The sequence below is a fragment of the Hyla sarda genome, chromosome 4 (assembly GCF_029499605.1).
Source record: "Hyla sarda isolate aHylSar1 chromosome 4, aHylSar1.hap1, whole genome shotgun sequence".
Taxonomy (NCBI): Eukaryota; Metazoa; Chordata; class Amphibia; order Anura; family Hylidae; genus Hyla; species Hyla sarda.
Window position 1 is genome coordinate 394,222,929 of NC_079192.1, and position 21,568 is coordinate 394,244,496.

A 21,568-nucleotide genomic window follows, 5' to 3' on the forward strand; every position below is an offset into this window, starting at 1 on the left:
CCTATCCAGAAGGATCCAGGAAACCACTAATGGTCCTGTCCCTAGAGGAGATCCGGAGATGTATGATGTATCACAATCTGCCAGATGGAAACCTCTTGTGAAATATACGATATAAGCAATGGGGGATGTAGGGAGAAGATCACCCGGGTGGGGGCTGCAGGCTGTCAAGGCTTGCTGGAAGTTGTAGTTTTGCACCATCTTGAGTCTTTGGTTGATGGTGTTGTCCTAAAGCAGTGGTCTTAAAACTATGGTTGTAAATCTACAACTCCCAGCATTCCCGGACAGCCAAAGCTTGGAGACCACTTTTTTTTTTTGCATTGTGGCACTTTTATGGAGCACTGTATGACAGTACTATTAATGAGCACTGCATAGTGGTACTATTACTGAGCACTGTATGGCGGTACTATTACTGAGCACTGTATGTTGGTACTGCTAGTGAGCAATGTACGGCAGTGGTATTACAAAGCACTGTATGGTGGTAACATTATGAAGCACTTTATGGCGGTACTATTATTGAGCACTGTATTTAGGTCATATTAAACATTGTATGGCAGTACTATTATTGATCACTGTAAAAAGACACCTTTTTATGCACTGTATAATGGCACCATTATTGAGTACTGTATGGCGGTATTGGTATTGAATACTGTATGGCAGTACTGTTATAAAGCACTGTATGGAGGTACTATTATTGAGCAATGTATGGTGGTACTATTATTGAGCACTGCATGGGTGGTACTGTTATTGAGCAATGTATAGCAGTACAGTTATTAAGCACTGTATGGAGGGACAATTTTTGAGCATTGTAAGTCAGCAGTATTATGAAGCACTGTATGGTGGTAATGTTGTGAAAGACTTTATGGTGGTACTATTATTGAGCACTGTAAGGCAGTAGTATTATGAAGCACTGTATGGTGGTAATATTGTGAAAGACTTTATGGTGGTACTATTATTGAGCACTGTAAAACGACACAATTTTTGAGCACTGTAGGGTGGTACTATTATTGAGTACTGTATGTCGGTATACTGGTATTGAATATTGTATGGCGGTATGATGGCCCTGTATGAAAGGGTTATTAAAAGATTAAAAAACATTACCTATCCACAGTAAAGGAAACAATTATCTGATCAGTGGGGGTTTGACCGCTTGGACCCCCATCCATCATGTGGACCACTTGATTGAAGCAGTAGAATGTATGTTTAGCCCCTGTTCTTTTCACTGTCTATAGGATATCCAAAGATACTCAAGAACAGTCATAGGTTATACTCCAAAAATAGAGAAAGGGAAACACAGCCGCACATCCACCATTTGTATTTTGATCTACTAGCTTCTCTGCATAAATTCAAACACTAACAGGTTGTTAGTATCTATTTTGATCATAAAGTACAAGCCCACTTGCCACAACAAGGCCACCTATTTAGAGTGGGTCCCTAAACCAACATTGGCGTAGCGCTGGGCGGCGGTCACCACCACCACAACACCATGCGACCCAGTGGCCAAGCAGCCCCACTGCTGCCCGACCAAGCCCCTGGCTCTGGGCAAAACCACCCCACAGACAAAACATCACAGTAATAATGACTGCCGCAGTGCAACCACACCAATGTGAATACCTACCAAGTGCTCCCTGCCAGAGGGCTGGGAGAATGCCAGAAGGAAACCCTTATGCAGTCTCCTGTTAGATAAAATTGTTGCAGTGGTGGTGACCGCCGCCCAGCGCTACGCCAATGTTGGGTTAGGGACCCACTCTAAATAGGTGGCCTTGACGTGGCGAGTGGGCTTGTACTTTTTGATCAAAATGTATAATAACAACCTGTTAGTGTTTAATTTATGCTAAGAAGCAAGTAGATGAAAATATAAATGCATAAGGGTTTCCTCCTAGCATTCTCCCAGCCCTCTGGCAGGGAGCACTTGGTAGGTATTCACATTGGTGGCGGTCATTGTTTCTGTGATGTTTTGTCTGTGGGGTGGTGTGGCCGGGAGCCAGGGGCTTGGTCAGGCAGCAGTGGGGTGGTGGTGGCTGCCGCACGGCGCTACGCCAATGTTGGGTTAAACTCTAAATAGGTGGCCTTGACGTGGCGAGTGGGCTTGTACTTTTTGATCAAAATGTATAATAACAACCTGTTAGTGTTTGAATTTATGCTGAGAAGCAAGTAGATGAAAATACAGATTGTGGATGTGCGGTTGTGTTTCTTTTTCTCTATATTTGTTTTACATAGGTTATACTCCGCTATCTTTAATTGTCCCATACAGCAGTGGTCCCTTACACAGTCCTCTAAACCCACTTTTTGGGTGATTTTTCAGTTACTTCATTGGAATAGAAAAGGGAAAACTCCTAATCCTGGACCGTTATTGAGCTTGGAGGACTGGGTTGGGGACCATAGAGAATTGGGGTCCACTGGGTGAACAGTCAAAGAACCCTCACTATCTTTGGATGTCCCATAGAGAACAAGGGTTTTCTGGGTGAAAAGGGGTCCCTTGTCCCCTGAGTCAAAGAACCCCCAACTATCTTTCAATGTCCCATAGAAAACAGGGGTCCTCTGTTCTCCCGGCGGTTTGGCCGCACTGACCAGATACCTTTCCCCTTTCCTGTGGATATGATTATTTGTACATTGTATGCACTATAAGAGGAGGAAAGGGGCTGTCACCAGAGGGAACAGCATCCAATATAGGACCGGCCCTGTTTCTAGCAAAAACATTTTAAAGATCCCAAAGTCTAACAAGTTATAATCCAAATGATTGAATTAATGGTGAAGTAAAAGAAGCATTGATCTGTGGTTGTGATGGATAGACGGCGGCCATGCTTTATTTTCCTGTAGGGGGGCGCGCGGCTCTCAGCTGTTACTCAGTATATTTCTGTTTCCCTCTGTAGACGCTGCTGTCACTGCAGGTTATTACATCTAGTGATGTGGAACATATGTATTTGTTTTTTATGGGAGCCGTGTTGGTGGTCGATAAATTGTTCGGGGACTATAGGCCTCACATGGTATTTATTGCACATTTATAATTTGTATTCAACTCTTTTCCCTTAATATTTATGTTTCAAGGTAAAAGGGGGGGGGGGGGTCTCTACTATGTTACAGTGAACATGAGCCAGGGTTTATAGACACAAACTCCGAGACTCCTATACACTGTGTGTAATTTATATTCTTATACTAGCTGAGTACCCGGTGCTGCCCGGTTTTTCCTACCTAATCCCTGGGGGAAGGAAAAGCAACAACGGTGGAAGCTTTTGTGCTCATATCCTGTCCTTACATCCTGACACCATACCCCCCTCATATGCCAAATCCCCTCCTCATATCCCATCCTAATATCCCGATTTCATATCCCGTCCTAATATATCATTCCCATATCCCCTCCTCATATCCCGTCCTAATATTCCGATTTCATATCCCGTCCTAATATCCGGTCCCCATATCCTGTCCTCATATCCCCTCCTCATATCCCATCCCCATATCCTGTCTTCATATCCCCTCCTCATATCCCGTCCTAATATCCCGTCCCCATATCCTGTCCTCATATTCCCTCCTCATATCCCGTCCCCATATCCTGTCCTCATATCCCCTCCTCATATCCTGCCCTAATATCCCAATTTCATATCCTCTAATATCCCGTCCCCATATCCTGTCCTCATATCCCCTCCTCATATCCTGTCCTAATATACCAATTTCATATCCCCTCCTAATATCCCGTCCCCATATCCTGTCCCCATATCCTGTCCTCATATCCCATCCTCATATCCCGTCCCCATATCCTGTCCCCATATCCTGTCCTCATATCCCGTCCTCATATCCCGTCCCCATATCCTGTCCTCATATCCCGTCCCCATACCCTGTCCTCATATCCCCTCCTCATATCCCCTTCTCATATCCCATCCTCACATCCTGTCTCCATATCCTGACCTCATATTCCGTTCATATATCCCGTCCTCATATCCTGTTCCCATAACCCAACCTCATATCACGTCCTCATATCTCATCCCCATATCCGACCTCATATTCTTTCCCCCAAATCTCAATGTATGTATGTATGTATGTATGTATGTGTGTATGTTCCAGCATCACGTCCAAACAGCTAAACATATTAACATGAAACTTGGCCACATGTTACTTATATGTCAACAACAAACATAGGATAACTGTGATTTTTATAAATCTTTACTTGATAAAGTATATCTATCTATCTATCTATCTCATATCTATCTCACATGTATCTATCTATCTATCTATCTATCTATCTCATATCTATCTCACATGTATCTATCTATCTATCTCATATCTATCTCACATGTATCTATCTATCTATCTATCTCATATCTATCTATCTATCTATCAATCTCATATCTATCTATCTCATATCTATCTATCTCATATCTATCTATCTATCTCATATCTATCTATCTCACATCTATCTCACATCTATCTATCTATCGCTCTATCTATCTATCTATCTCATATCTATCTATCGCTCTACAGACAAAGAATAAGTCAGCCAGCACTTTAGTTGATACCAAACTATTATATGGACCTGGCCTACAGGTGCACGCTACTAGGCTAGATATACAGCAACAGGAGAATGCAGCAGCACACTGCCAGCACAAGGATATAGGTGCAACATGAATATGCAGTTAAAACATGGAGCGCTATACAGCTATGGTGTAATAGATGCAAATGTGAAACTATGAAATAGTGAGGCACTTAGCTCGCAAATTTGTCTCCGCCGGCGGTCAAATAGCTTGGACCGTCCCACCGCGATAAGGTAGCCTCCTGGGACGGACCCTACTCTGTGAATATGCCTCTGTGTGAACAGTTCAGTAAGCATGGTAGGATCTGGAACATCCAAGCCACCTTATATACACACCTGATAGAGGTGGGTGGGGTGCAAGGCCAACATGGAGGTAGCCACTCCCCCGTATGTGCAATACAGACAAAGAATAAGTCAGCCAGCACTTTAGTTGATACCAAACTATTATATGGACCTGGCCTACAGGTGCACGCTACTAGGCTAGATATACAGCAACAGGAGAATGCAGCAGCACACTGCCAGCACAAGGATATAGGTGCAACATGAATATGCAGTTAAAACATGGAGAGCTATACAGCTATGGTGTAATAGATGCAAATGTGAAACTATGAAATAGTGAGGCACTTAGCTCGCAAATTTGTCTCCGCCGGCGGTCAAATAGCTTGGACCGTCCCACCGCGATAAGGTAGCCTCCTGGGACGGACCCTACTCTGTGAATATGCCTCTGTGTGAACAGTTCAGTAAGCATGGTAGGATCTGGAACATCCAAGCCACCTTATATACACACCTGATAGAGGTGGGTGGGGTGCAAGGCCAACATGGAGGTAGCCACTCCCCCGTATGTGCAATACAGACAAAGAATAAGTCAGCCAGCACTTTAGTTGATACCAAACTATTATATGGACCTGGCCTACAGGTGCACGCTACTAGGCTAGATATACAGCAACAGGAGAATGCAGCAGCACACTGCCAGCACAAGGATATAGGTGCAACATGAATATGCAGTTAAAACATGGAGAGCTATACAGCTATGGTGTAATGCTATATGTTACTCCCCCACATACGGGGGAGTGGCTACCTCCATGTTGGCCTTGCACCCCACCCACCTCTATCAGGTGTGTATATAAGGTGGCTTGGATGTTCCAGATCCTACCATGCTTACTGAACTGTTCACACAGAGGCATATTCACAGAGTAGGGTCCGTCCCAGGAGGCTACCTTATCGCGGTGGGACGGTCCAAGCTATTTGACCGCCGGCGGAGACAAATTTGCGAGCTAAGTGCCTCACTATTTCATAGTTTCACATTTGCATCTATTACACCATAGCTGTATAGCTCTCCATGTTTTAACTGCATATTCATGTTGCACCTATATCCTTGTGCTGGCAGTGTGCTGCTGCATTCTCCTGTTGCTGTATATCTATCGCTCTATCTATCTCATATCTATCTATCTCATATCTATCTATCTATCTCATATCTATCTCATATCTATCTATCTATCTATCTCATATCTATCTATATATCTATCTATCTATCTCATATCTATCTATCTATCTCATATCTATCTCATATCTATCTATCTATCTCATATCTATCCATCTATCTATCTCATATCTATCTATCTCATATCTATCTATCTCTTATCTATCTATCTCATATCTATCTATCTCATATCTATCTATCCATCTAATATCTATCTATCTCATATCTATCTATCTCATATCTATCTATCTACAGTCCAAATATGAACAGCACATCAAGATAGGTAAGTAATTTTGAACGGGGTGCAAGCATGCTTGGAGCCTCGGTCGCCGATTCCTTAATCCATAAAAAAAAAGCCAGCGTGAGGCTGGTGAAACTTTGTCTATTGGAATACACTATGGAATAAACCTTACACCGTGATTTTCAAGCTGTGGTGTGCTGCATCAATTTGTTTTTTTTATCTATCTATCTATCTCATATATATCTATATATCTATCTCCTGTTGTAATAAAGTAGAAACATCCTCACCATTTTCTACCAATAGTTGTGAAAGTCACAAGGTTAACAAGGTGAGATTCATCTTTCTTGGCGACGTTGACAATAAAACGTAGACATTCTTTAAATTGCGCGGAGTAGATGTTGCAATTTCATGATTGGGGTCAGAGATTGTCTTACACGTCTCAGGAGCAGCTCAGCGTGTGACAGGCTGTCACATATAAGAATGTACCGTGTACGGGAGCCAAGTCTGCTTTCACACAAACACCATACTAGAACATGTAAGGCCAATTCCAGACGACCACAATACAGGGACATTAAAGTGTCTATATTACAGCTGCAGATCCTTCTGCTATACAGAACTTAGATTAAATTGGGCAAATGAGCATTCCCTTAAAGGGGTACTCCGCTGCTCAGCGGAGTACCCCTTTAAAGCGTACCTGTCAGATCCCACAAAAAAGAACTAAACTGCTATATGTTACTTAGTACCTCATCTTGATCATGTACATGTTATTTTTATGTCTCTATCACCCATAATTTACAAAAAAATAGCATCATACAGCTGCTCTATGTCTTTTACCTGCACTGATAACCCCCCCCCCTCACTCACTCTGACGACTTACTGCTCTCAGGAGCCTGGCAGCCCTGCTCTTTAACCCTTTCCTCTTTGGTTTCATGCTGTACACACACACATACACACACACACACACACACAATGATCAGTGGAGATTGCCAGTACTCTACCACCAAAGACAATATGGTGAGTGTATAACTTACATCATCCTATATCATTCATGTGTGTCATCCTTAGGGTATGTTTGGACTGCAGACTCTCCGCTCGCAGAATTCTGCAAGCGAAGATTCCGTCTGGCAGCCGCTGCGTAAAATATTTCGGCCATTGGTCGGCTATGCAGTGCTCGGGGAATTCCGCACGAAAATTGAATATGTTCATTCTCTGTGTGGAACAATTTCAGCGGCAGAATTCTCTTGGAAGACCCATTCACACTGAAGGTAATGTTCACTGAGCGGAATTCCACTTGCGGAATTCAGTGAGCGGAATTCTGCAGTGTGAACTTACCCTTAGGCAGTCCTGTAATGCTGAGACTTGTTGAGGTAAAGAGTGTTTGGATAACACTTTTTTTTTACAGCAGTGTTGCCTTCAGCTGTTTGCCAACAGCTTTTGCAAAACTACAACTCCCAGCATGCCCAGATATCCTTTGACTGTCCAGGCATGCTTGGAGTTGTAATTTTGCTAAAGCTGGAGGCACATGCTTGATAAAACTCTATGTTACAGCAGTGTTGCTGCAGGCTGTGTTCCTCCTGCAGCCTTGTCAATCAGCCATCTCGTGTCCATGACTCTTGGACACCCTCATGCTGCTGTGGGACTCATCAGTGTCCCAGGAGGTATGGGGTCCCCTATTGGTGGGATTTTTTAAAGGCAGTTTTCTGCCTTAATAAAATGTGATTATTTTTTTTAAAGAAGCATATTAGAAAAACAATTTTTATGTACAACATATAAAAAGTTTTTATATCTGACAGTGCCCATTTAAGACCATTTTCAAGTCAAGTGCTCAAGAATAGTGTTGAGCGGCATAGGCCATATTCGAATTCGCGAATATTCGCGAATATATGGACGAATATTCGTCATATATTCGCGAATATTCGCATATTCGTTATATTCTTGTTTTATTTTCGCATATGCGAAACTTTGCGTATGCGAAAATTAACATATGTGAATATTAGCATACACAAAATTAGCATATGCTAGTTTTCGCATATGCGAATTTTCGCACGCCAGTCTCACACAGTAGTATTACAGCCTTCTTTACACCACACAAGCTGGAAGCAGAGAGGGATGATCACTGTGATGTGTACTGTGAAAAAAAAAAAGAATATTCGTAATTACGAATATATAGCGCAATATTCGCGAAATTCGCGAATTCGCGAATATGCGATATTCGCGAATAATATTCGAATTGCGAATATTCGTGAGCAACACTACTCAAGAATGATATGCAGGTATATAGCTATAGGAGATGTCTCCTCATCCCTGCTAACCTCCATGGGTAAGTTAGTAAGCAGTCAAAATAATAAGAGTCCCAACTCTTTATATAGTTTCGGTGGTGCCTAATGCCAAGTAGTTTCCATGGCACTATCGAAACTATGGGGGGTATTTACGAATAATGGCTGTGGTATGTGTTTTTTTACTCCTTTTTTTCATGGGTGAATTTTTAACTCGCGGCACCAAATTTACAAAAAGGCCCAAGTCGGACTATAAATTAGATGCAATTTCAGAAATGACTGTCATATGTGTGAATTTACCTACCTTTCAGGTCATAGTTCCAGGAAGCTCTTTCAGAGGTGATTCCTTGTGTGTTACTGCAAGGCAGTTAAGTAGCTTCATTATGAATGTCTTTTATTTTACATTTTATTTTACATCTTTTCATTAGCTCACAGGGTTATAAATCCAATGAGGGGAAGGGGGCGTGTCCCTCCTTGTGGTGGTAGGAGGGGCGTGTCCCTCCTTGTGGTGGTTGGAGGTGATTGGTGCACCTGCTCATGCAGCCTTGTCCATGAGTCACCTCTTGTCCATGACTCATGGACAAGCCTGAGGCTGCTGCATGACTATTTAGTGTCCCAGTAGGTATGGGGACCCCTAGTGGTGGGATTCTGGTGAGCTGTTTTCTTGATTAAACTACTAGAAAATTATAAATCAAACATATTACAAAAGGTGTCTAATTTGCATCTGTAAAACATGTCCATCCTAACCATATTGAAAAATGTTTTAAAGTAAAAAAAAATCAATAAATAAATAAAAAATATATACATATATATATCTATACATCTACAGATATATATATATACAGATATATATATGTTGTATATCTTGCTGTTCAGTGAACAATAAGAGAGACCGGCCAGCAAGTGTCAGGGTGTAATTTACCTCTGGTCAGCACATGTGTCAATTGTAGCCTCAGTTTCCTCTACTTAGCTGTCAGTAGTGGCACCCGGTGTGTTCTTCTGCTGCTGTAGCCCATCTGCTGGTTGGACAAGTTGTGCAGTCAGGTACTGCACACCTTGGTTGTAACCAGTGGTTATTCAAGTTACTGTTGTCTTTCTGTCATCTCGTACCAGTCTGCCCACTCTCCTTTGACATCAACAAGTCATTTTTCGTCCACACAACTGCCGGCTCACTGGATATTTTTCCTTTACGGATCATTCTCTGTAAACCCTAGAGATGGTTGTGTGAAAATCCCAGTAGATCAGCAGTTTCCAAAATACTCAAACCAGCCCGAATGGCACCAACCATGTCATGTTCAAATTCACTGAAATCCACTTTGTTCCCCATTCTGATGCTCAGTTTGAACTTCAACATGTTGCCTTGACCACGTCTACATGCCAAAATGCTTTGAGTTGCTGCCATGTGTTTGACTGATTAGCTATTTGTGTTAACAAGCAATTGAACAGGTGTACCTAATAAAATGGCCCATTTATATATATTTATGTATATACAATGTAAAAATGTTTTTTTTTTTTTAAACAGTGTATTTAAGATCCAAGGCAACAGAATTGGCAAAATATTCTCACATTCGGTAGGGTCAAGATTGTCTTTTTTAGAAGCCATGGTTCATTTCACATTACACATCCCTACGATGATTCACTCTCGTGTTGCATCGTAATGTTGCTATTGGCACTGTATTCCAACCAGTGAATAGTTCCCAGCAGTGAAACAGTTAAGCTCTGGATGTATCACTGACCTCTAATTCTCCTTCGAAACATAAAATGATTCCCCCAAGAATCGACAAGTTCTTAATATGCCACAGATACATTCAATAGTAATAAAACAAGCACATGTGTCGGCTGAAATGAAGTCATTCTCTGCGGTGAACAATCTGTAAGTTATGCTAAGCCCAGCGCGGAGCTTATAAATTACAGAGAACATATAGCCGCTCCGGAATGTAATAGGAGGCATTCCGCAACAAGTGTATATAAGAGGCTCCAGATAGGAGAGACAAGCCTTATACATATGGCCAGGGGGTGTGGTCTAGTGCCAGAATAACCATGCATTATATAGACAAATAATTGGAGATAGTGTAATTCCTTACATCCCCTGTGGAGGCACTGCAGAAGAATTGAACACTTACTGTCTGATGAAAGAAGTACTCCAGTGAAAAATAATTTCATTTCAAATCAACTCTTGCCAGAAAGTTAAACAGATTTGTAAATTACTTCTATTAAAAAAAACCTTAATCCTTTCTGTACTTATCAGATGTTGTATGCTACAGAGGAAGTTGTGTAGTTCTTTCCAGTCTGACCACAGTGCTCTCTGCTGACACCTCTGACCATGTCAGGAACTGTCTGGAGCAGGATAGGTTTGCTATGGGGATTTGCTCCTGCTCTGGACAGTTCCTGACATGGACAGAGGTGTCAGCAGAGAGCACTGTGGTCAGACTGGAAAGAACTAAACAACTTCCTTTGTAGCATACAGCAGCTGGTAAGTACTGGAAGGATTAAGGTTTTTATTAATAGAAGTAATTTACAAATCTGTTTCCACTGGAGTATCCCTTTAACTCACACATGCAGCTGTTCTGTAACAAAGAAGTAGGAAAGATTAGAAGTACTTTATATAATTCATGGTAGGCAGGGGCCCCTCTATAAATTTTATATAGGGGCTCAGAATATACGAATTATTCCTTTATTTTCGTGTTCTATGAGTAGAATACTATGAGGATGTTTGAGCACTACACCACAATGTCTTATAGAAGGCAGAACAAACAATGTGTTTCTAGGCCATTACTGGTCTCTTCATCAGGTCTTCCTAGTTCTTCGATTTTCTGTCATAGTTAACTAACTCTGAGACATTGAGAATTAAAGGGGTACTCCGCTGCTAGACATTTTATCCCCTATCCAAAGATGTCTGATTGCGGGGTCACCCTGCTGAGGCCCCCTCCAATCTCCCGCAGCACCCAGCTTTCTAAACAATTGCCTGGTTCCTGCGGTAGTAGTCATGATGTCACGACATGCCCCCTCCATTCATGTCTGTGGGAGGGGGCGTGGTCGTGACATCATAACCACTGCTGCAGGAACCAGTGCTTGTTTAGAAAGCCGGGTGCTGTGGGAGATCGCAAGGGCCCAGCAGCAGGACCCCTGCTATCAGACATCTTTGGAATTATGATAAGTTTTGTACTTGAAATACTTAAAATCGCTAGAGATGTAGCTGAGTTAAAGAAACACTCCAGATTTTGTGTGTTTTCTTTGCCCATATCATCCCATAGCATGCAAGCTCACCATTACTAATCCAACAGTGTCATCTGTTTTATTCCAGCACAGCTGCATCCATTTGTTTTGTTAATCTGACTGGGTAATTTTTTTTGGTATGCTTTTTTCAGTTTTTTTTTTTCAGTTTTGCTATTGTAATATTTGTAATATTGTAATATTTGCTATATTTCAATTTTGCTATTGTACTGAAAATCTTTAAAAAGTAAGTTATTTTTACCTCGATTTTGAAAACGTACTCAAAACCAGCTGAAATGCAGGAATTTTAATTATAGGTTTAATCACTTTTGCCTCATTATAACTGCACATAATGTGAACTGACCTCAACCCACTTATGAGTCTAATAAGTTAATTTGGGTAGAGCCAGCACCAGCAGCTCAATTAGATGACCAGGTGCAGTGATCAAACACCACACCCTCTTTTTTTGCAAAAAATAAATAAAAATTTACGCAGCATGAGGAAATAATTTCAGTGATGGCTATGCCATCAGTATGGCTAAAAGTCCCATGCCTGCCACATCAGCTAAAACAGGAAAGCAAAAGGTATAAGCAAGAACCTCTACATTATTCGCTAATAATTTCCTATGCTGCTCTATTGGAAAAAAATAGTAGTTAATATAGTTAATAAAATGCAGTACATGCAATGCTACAAAAACTACAAATCACATCATTAAACTCTGCTCTGCATGCAGGGCTGGTACAAGAATTGGTGTCCCTAGGCAAAAGCTAATTTTGACACCCCCTTGACTCTGCCCATTGACACGCCCCACCTTACTACTGGGGTGACACACAGTAACAAACCTCCTCCTCATGTAATCTCCTTACTACTGGGGTGACACACTGTAACAAACCTCCTCCTCATGTAATCTCCTTACTACTGGGGTGACACACTGTAACAAACCTCCTCCTTATGTAATCTCCTTACTACTGGGGTGACACACTGTAACAAACCCCCTCCTTATGTAATTACCTTCCTACTGTGGTGACACACTGTAAAAAAAACTCCTCCTCATGTAATCTCCTTACTACTGGGGTGACACACTGTAACAAACCTCCTCCTCATGTAATCTCCTTACTACTGGGGTGACACACTGTAACAAACCTCCTCCTTATGTAATCTCCTTACTACTGGGGTGACACACTGTAACAAACCTCCTCCTCATGTAATCTCCTTACTACTGGGGTGACACACTGTAACAAACCTCCTCCTCATGTAATCTCCTTACTACTGGGGTGACACACTGTAACAAACCTCCTCCTCATGTAATCTCCTTACTACTGGGGTGACACACTGTAACAAACCTCCTCCTCATGTAATCTCCTTACTACTGAGGTGACGCACATAAGAGGGGGTTATGTTATGTGGTTCAAATGCTGGCTGTCTAACTTTCTTGTGCCGGGCAGAGTAGCGCCCCCATCAAGAGGGCACTCTAGGCGGCTGCCTATTTTGCCTATAGGCAAGGCCGTCTCTGTCTGCATGTATATAACCAGTTCTTAGGAGATAAACATTAGCCCCAGAGAGATTTTCTAGGCGTCCTGGTGGTCATGCCATCAAAAAACATTGTATTTAGTCACCCAGTCTGAAAGGGCTGATGACAGAGAACAGTAGATTGCATTTACACTGCTCAAAAAAAATATCCTCAGACCTCTTGTGAGCCCATATGCTGGTGCGGTTGGTCCTGGGTTCCTCCTAATGCAAGACAATGATAGACCTCATGTGGCTGGAGTGTGTCAGCAGTTCCTGCAAGAGGAAGGCATTGATGCTATGGACTGGCCCGCCCATTCCCCAGACCTGAATCCGATTGAGCACATCTGGGACCAGGGCAGACCTTTGGGGTGTGCGAGCTGTTTGGCCGCACAGGGCACCATAGCAACAGGGGCGCCGGGCGGCCGGCACAGCTCGCAGTGTAACAGGCTGGCCAAAGATGGGGAGAAGCGAGCTGCAGGCTGCAGCTGCTTTCAAGTAGGAAGCAAGGTCCGGAGCGTGGAGGAGGAGCTTGGGGTCCAAGTACTGCGCAGGCCTTCACACAGAGCCGTGGAAGCATCCCTGTGTGCAGTGTGAAGGCGGTGGCCGGTAATCTCAAAGCTGACTCCAGGGAGCAGCAAAGCAGCCTTCAAAAGTAAATACCTGGCTGTTCTAAAGAGTTGTTTTATTTTGTGCTTTTTTAATTTATTTATTTTTTAAACACGGCATAGGATATGTGAAGGTGAGCAGGGTCCATACATCTAATTATTGAATAAAGAGAGAGGGTCTGATTAATGGGTACAGAGAAGTGGACTGGTGAAGGGGGGGGCTCTGAGTCTGATTAAGGGGGACTGGTGATTGAGGGAGGGTCTGAATATGAGTGACAGGGGACTGAGTAATAAGAATATGGGACTGGTGAAGGGGAGGGCATGATTAAGGGGGTCTGCATCTGATTAAGGGGGGCAGAGGACTGGTAAAGGGAGCAGGGGACTGATTAAGGGGGAGGGGACTGATTAAGGGGGGAGGGGACTGATTAAGGGGACAGGGAACTGATTAAGGGGACAGGGACTGATTAAGGGGTACAGGGGACTGATTAAGGGGCAGGGGACTGATTAAGGGGGCAGGGGACTGATTAAGGGGGCAGGGAACTGATTAAGGGGGACATGAGACTGATTAAGGGGGCAGGGGACTGACTAAGAGGTACAGGGGACTGATTAAGGGGACAGGGGACTGATTAAGGGGGCAGGGGACTGATTAAGGGGGCAGGGAACTGATTAAGGGGGACATGAGACTGATTAAGGGGGCAGGGGACTGATTAAGGGGACAGGGGACTGATTAAGGGGGACATGAGACTGATTAAGGGGGCAGGGGACTGATTAAGGGGGACAGGGGACTGATTAAGGGGGACAGGCGAAGGGGGGCAGGGGACTGATGAAGGGGAGGCAAGTGTTTTATTGAACGGGTGGCCAAGGGTTTTGGTGATGGGAATGAAGGTGGCATATTGTGTGCTTCAAATTGTCTAGAGGGTGCCAAACAAAAATATTGGTTTAAGAAATGTGGGAGAGTCTATGCTTAGTGTTGTAAAATAGTTAGATATCGTGTTCTGACAACATAGCTCTTGTTTCTACAATACATAAACTTATGTATACATTGATATACATGATTGTATATCAATATTGTGGGGAGCGCCACAAGGTTGGCTCGCACAGGGCGCCTGAACACCTAAGGCTGGCCCTGTCTGGGACATCACGTCTCGCTCCATCCACCACAGACTGTCCAGGAGTTGGCAGATGCTTTAGTCCAGGTCTAGGAGGACATCCGTCAGGAGACCATCCTCCACCTCATCGGGAGCATGCCCAGGTATTGTAGGGAGGTCATACTGGCACGTGGAGGCCACACACACTACTGAGCCTCATTGTGACTTGTTTTAAGGACATTACATAAAGTTGGATCAGCCTGTAGTGCGGTTTTCCACTGTGATTTTGAGTGTGACTCCATATCCAGACCTCCATGGGTTAATACATTTGATTTCCATTGATAATTTTTGTGTGATTTTGCTGTCAGCGCATTCAACTATGTAAAGACGGAAGTATTTCATACGATTAGATCATTCATTCAGATCTAGGATGTGTTATCTTAGTGTTCCCTTTATTTTTTTGAGCAGTGTATATTCATGTAAATCATCTTCATTACATCTTGTAATGGAAGGCCCGCGTATAAATTATACATCCTTATCTCCCTCTGCCCACATTAAGTTTCACGCTCAAACGAAACTTCACCTAAGAAGGTAAAAAATAAGTAAATAGAGCAGAATTGTTAAAAAATATTTTAAAACAAGTGTGAAACCTGATATGTACAAATGATGTAAGATCGCAGCGTAAAATCAGATACGGTACAAACGTAACAGTGTCTCTGGGCGAACTTATTTCCATTGCAATTCTGTAAATGAAAAAAAAAATCATATTAGAAAAGAGGTTGCCAAGGGTTAACAAAAAACAAAAAAACACTTGGCCTAAGGTTGCGTATGGTATTGGAGTTCAGCCTCAGCACAGATTGGCAAATATTCACTAGAGTGTTATTTGAGTTGTATTAGTTTTACTTATATTAATTAAGATTTTCTTATCTGCTTTTGTGTTTTTCAGAAAAAAGAGAAATTAACATGGAGAGATCGAATTCCTGCATATTTAGTGAATTTTGCAGCAATTTTATTTATGGTAAATATTAATATGCTTCGTTATAGCTCCACTGAGATTCTAGCCTAAAGCAGATAAGTGTCAGATATAATTTCTCCTGTACTGATCCTGAGTTATATCCTGTATTATACTCCAGAGCTGTACTCACTATTCTGCTGGTGAGGTCACTGTGTACATACATTACATTACTTATCCTGTACTGATCCTGAGTTATATCCTGTATTATACTCCAGAGCTGTACTCACTATTCTGCTGGTGAGGTCACTGTGTACATACATTACATTACTTATCCTGTACTGATCCTGAGTTATATCCTGTATTATACTCCAGAGCTGTACTCACTATTCTGCTGGTGAGGTCACTGTGTACATACATTACATTACTTATCCTGTACGGACCCTGAGTTATATCCTGTATTATACTCCAGAGCTGTACTCACTATTCTGCTGGTGAGGTCACTGTATACATACATTACATTACTTATCCTGTACTGATCCGGAGTTATATACTGTATTATACTCCAGAGCTGTACTCACTATTCTGCTGGTGGGGTCACTGTGTACATACATTACATTACTTATCCTGTACTGATCCTGAGTTATATCCTGTATTATACTCCAGAGCTGTACTCACTATTCTGCTGGTGGGGTCACTGTGTACATACATTACATTACTTATCCTGCACTGATCCTGAGTTATATCCTGTATTATACTCCAGATCTGTACTCACTATTCTGCTGGTGAGGTCACTGTATACATACATTACATTACTTATCCTGTACTGATCCTGAGTTATATCCTGTATTATATTCCAGAGCTGCACTCACTATTCTGCTGGTGAGGTCACTGTGTACACACATTGCTTTGAAATCTGAAATCCAAGATGGTGGCTGACCAGAAGACACATGTCTACTTAACCTATGAACTAGTTGTTGTTCCTATCTTCCACAGATCGCACTTACATTTTCAGCAGTGTTTGGAGTCATTATCTATCGGATTACCGTTGCGTCAGCTTTGGCGTTTAGCGCAAATGAAGGCACCAGAGCAAATGTCCGTGTGACTGTGACCGCCACGGCTGTCATCATCAACTTGGTCTTGATTCTTATACTAGACGAAATTTATGGTTCAGTGGCAAAGTGGCTTACGGAAATAGGTAAAATAGATTTTTCTTAATTTTATATACAACATTAGGTCCTTATCAGGTCCTGACATCTTTCTTTGTATGGGCATGCATGATGAGATAACTGTCAATCAATAGATAAGACCACCTACTGGACTCTTAAAGGGGTACTCCCGTGGAAAAAATTTTTTTTTAAATCAACTGGTGCCAGAAAGTTAAACAGATTTGTAAATTACTTCTATTAAAAAATCTTAATCCTTCCAGTACTTATTAGCTGCTGAATACTACAGAGTAAATTCTTTTCTTTTTGGAACACAGAGCTGTCTGCTGACATCACAAGCACAGTGCTCTCTGCTGACATCTCTGTCCATTTTAGGAACTGTCTAGTCTAGGAGAAAATTTCCATAGAAAACACATGCTGCTCTGGACAGTTCCTAAAATGGACAGAGATGTCAGCAGAGAGTACTGTGCTCATGATGTCAGCAGAGAGCTTTGTGTTCCAAAAAGGAAACCATTTCCTCTGTAGTGTTCAGCAGCTAATAAGTACTGGAAAGATTAAGATTTTTAAAAAGAAGTAATTTACAAATCTGTTTAACTTTCTTGCACCGGTTGATCAAAAAATAAATAAATAAAAAAAGTTTTCCATGGGAGTACCCCTTTAAATGCCGAATGATCAGGAATTTATTGAATAAACAAAATCTGCTGAAACTTGCCCATAAAACTATATAATACCTTCTCAGCCCCTCCTGCTTTATAACCGATGCCCGCAAAAGGCCCCATGTACATCTAACAGGTTACTTTTAGGGTCTGTTCACGCGTACAGTATTCTGCGCAGATTTGATGCGCAGGATTTTCTGCTGCAGATTTCAATATAAACTGAACACAGCTTGAAATCCTGCGCATCAAATCTGTGCAGAATACTGTACGTGTGAATAGACCCTTAAGGGGTCTTCTGATACTTTGATATCAATCGCATAATATTGGATGGAATTGGTTGGAGGTCTGATTCTGGACAGCCTCTCATGGTGTCTTCATTCAACTGATCCTGAGGCTGGCCATAACTGGTTGCTGAACATTTGTTTGGCTGACAGCTATGTCTCCCTACCCCTGTACAAATGAACACTCCGTTTGGTTGTGCGTACATATATGTTGAATGGGGAGAAGGCAAAAAAGATTCTGCTGGAGGGCTATCTGAGTAATGGTTATCTCCCTTCAGAACAACAGGATAGATTAAAAACGCACCTGACTAATCCTTCTCTCCCTAGACATCTGCCGTCAGGGGTCACCCATACACATTGGATGGTGCCTGGTCTCATTGAAAATGGGGGTTCACCAGACATTAATTTAAAGGGGTTCTCCGCTGCCCCATTGTTCGGAAAATTTTAGTTTAGAACGCTTGGTGTCGGCGGCGTGAGTCGGGATGTGATGACAACGCCCCTTGTGACGTCACACCACTGACCGCCACGCCCCCTCCCATAGACTTGCATTGAGGGGGCGTGGTGTGACATCACAAGGGGCGTGGTCATGACATCACGACCAATGCCGCCGACACCCAGCGTTCAAAGCGAACGCTGGTGGCTGCACAGAGATTGTGGGGTTCCCAGCTGCAGGACCCCCACAATCAGACATCTTATCCCCTATCCTTTGGGCAAGGGATAAGATGTCTAGGGGCGGAGTACCCCTTTAAAGCCCATATCTGTATAGATTGCTGCATACAGTCCGGCCTCCAAAGAGTTAAGTGGCGGTTCAGTGCTTCATCACTTAATCCCTCCCTTGCTTGCCCAGGTTGAGTGCACTCAGCCCAGCAATCAGAGGGGACAGTAAGCAGCAATCTATACAAATTGCTGCTTAATGTCTTGCCCCAAAAGAGTTTAGTAGTGATGCACAGCATAAAAAGTATGCCTTCTGCTCAGACCAAGCTGGGTCAGCTACAGTAGACCTTCTGCTCTTTAGCAGGAAACCCTGTTAAGAGCAGGAAATCCCATCATCAAAAAGGAGCGGGTACGATGGTGGCTGTGATCACACCGGCAGCTTCCGGACTTCACTCATGCGGCAATAGCACAAAAGAACGAGACAGGGACCATCTTAATTCTTTCATGCCCAGTATGTCCAGCTGTGTATTTGTCATAAAGTCATATTAATTAATTAATTAATTAAACAATAATTTTTTTAAAATTTTTTTTACATGATTATATTTAATAAAAAACGAAACAATTGGTGACACGTTCCCTTTAAGACTAGGCTATCAATATCTGACCAATTATTCCTCCAATATAACCTATGATGACTGGTGAAGGACCTTCAACTTGATCTTGTTTAAAGGGGTACTCCCGTGGAAAACTTTTTTTTTTTTTTTTTTAAATCAACTGGTGCCAGAAAGTTAAACAGATTTGTAAATCACTTCTATTAAAAAAAATCTTAATTCTTCCAGTACTTTTTAGAGGCTATATACTAAAGAGAAATCCAAAAAGAAATGCATTTCCTGTGATGTCCTGACCACAGAGCTCTCTGCTGACCTCTGCTGTCCATTTTAGGAACTGTCCAGAGAAGCGTATGTTTTCTATGGGGATTTTCTCCAGTTCCTAAAATGGACAGCAGAGGTCAGCAGAGAGCACTTTGGTCAGGACATCACAGGAAATGCATTTCTTTTTGGATTTCTCTTTAGTATACAGCCCCTAAAAAGTACTGGAAGGATTAAGATTTTTTAATAGAAGTGATTTACAAATCTGTTTAACTTTCTGGCACCAGTTGATTTAAAAAAAAAGTTTTCCACAGGAGTACCCCTTTAAATACAACAAATTAATCGGCTATTGATTCCGAATTGAATCTAATGACTAAGTTAAGTGAATACTATAACTCATCTCTAAATCTTAGTTAACTTTCCTAAACTTTCCAAAGTTCAGCTTCTGAGGAAAGGATTGACTCACAAAGGAATTAAAAAAGTTTAACCTTTAAGTCTTTTATTTCTTATTTTTCAAAATTTTTTCCCTATGGCAAACATGAATGTAACACATATGCCCTATTTATTACTACAATATTGCTGGAGGTGTCTTTTTTTCCTTTTGGAGGCATCCTATGTTCCTAAGTAGCTGTCAACAGATTTGTCAAGTTATAAGGAATATTACGAGAAGGAGACGAGGGACACTGGGAGGGAAGAGAGTGTTGAAATGGAGGAGTTATATATCTCAAGTAGAGGGAGAAGGAAACAATTAGACTATCGGCAAGATCATGTCAGATTCATTTATACAGATTGAAGGGTGGGGTTTTTAAAAATTCTCTGTTTTTTTCTTAAAAGGAATGTATCACCTAGATTTTTTTAACTGATTAGAGCCAGATACTGAAACATGCTTTTTGTCTAATCTTTTTTTTCCTGATTGTAATTTTATTTTTTATAAATTTTTTTGTTCATTTCTTTGGGGGCAGCCATCTTACTTTATGTCACGTAGGGCAGGGAATAGTGCAGCCCTGAGCTTACCCAGAACCACTTTCCCTGCCTATTTGCGTATCCGCCCTAGAACAGCGGCTCCACAACTAGACGGCGGTCCCTGCACTATATAAGGTGTAAGGGCGTCCCAAGCCAAAGTAATAAACAGAACTTTACGGAGGTCAGCGCACAAAGGGTTGAGTGAGTACAAGGAACAAAACACTGGGTATATACAGATAAGTGAAATCAAACAGGCTAGATCAAACCAGAAGAGCTTGCAGTGTTCAAACAGATGATAAAGGGATAGTTGGGTCACAGAGCTGAGTCAAAGGTGCACGGGAAGGATCAAGTAGGAGTGATGCAGAAGCTAGTGCAGAGGAACTGAACACAAGCAAGGACTGAGCAAACTAGCTGGGAATTTACAGTCACCTGAGAAAGGTGTGTACTCTTAGGCCAGATGTAATGGCTTTGTGTCTGTGCTCACTGATTGGCCTGGAAGTAGCTACAGTAACGCAGAAAGGATTAGCACGCTCCTGGAACCAGATTTAGTCATTGTACCAGAGCTTTTTTTTTAACAGCATGCAGAGAAATACTTTACAGCAAGCCCAATGGATATAAGCAACAATAGCCAAAGTTGACTCATTCACATGAAGGGGAAAGGTTTCTGGACATGCTTGGTGACCTTTTCAGAAGTCATTCTAGAGGGAGGGGAAGGCTGATCTGTGAGTAACAGCTTTTGTGTTTACTTCTGTTATCTATACAGTGGTGTCACCTTTCACTGTAACTCTCAATGTGATGATAAGGAGGAGACACTGCTGGGATGTGATCTGTACAGAAGTCAAAGCTTACTTTTAGGCCTAGTGGCCAGAATGGAAATAGTAAGATTTTTTTTAGGATTAATTTTAATATAGATAGTAAAATGAAAAAAAAATGGAAAGAAAAATCACCAAAAATTCTTAAAAAAAATACGATTAACATAAAAAATTTGATTTAAACAACAGGTTAACAACATTTTCTAATGACACAGTCTCTTTACAGAAATAGTCACAAATAATAAATTAAACTGTTTCTATACAAAGTCATAGAGTTAACA

At 41.9% G+C, this 21,568-nt stretch overlaps 1 protein-coding gene across 3 annotated transcripts in view; it reads left to right on the top strand.

Moving 5' to 3' along the window:
• Window positions 1-21,568, top strand: part of ANO2 (anoctamin 2) — a 233,914-nt gene that overhangs the window by 136,905 nt on the left and 75,441 nt on the right. For all 3 annotated transcript variants that reach the window (XM_056517209.1, XM_056517211.1, XM_056517210.1), the window contains 2 exons: window positions 15,881-15,952; window positions 16,883-17,084. In XM_056517209.1, the coding sequence (XP_056373184.1) occupies window positions 15,881-15,952; window positions 16,883-17,084 (274 nt within the window). The remainder of the gene's footprint in view (window positions 1-15,880; window positions 15,953-16,882; window positions 17,085-21,568) is intronic.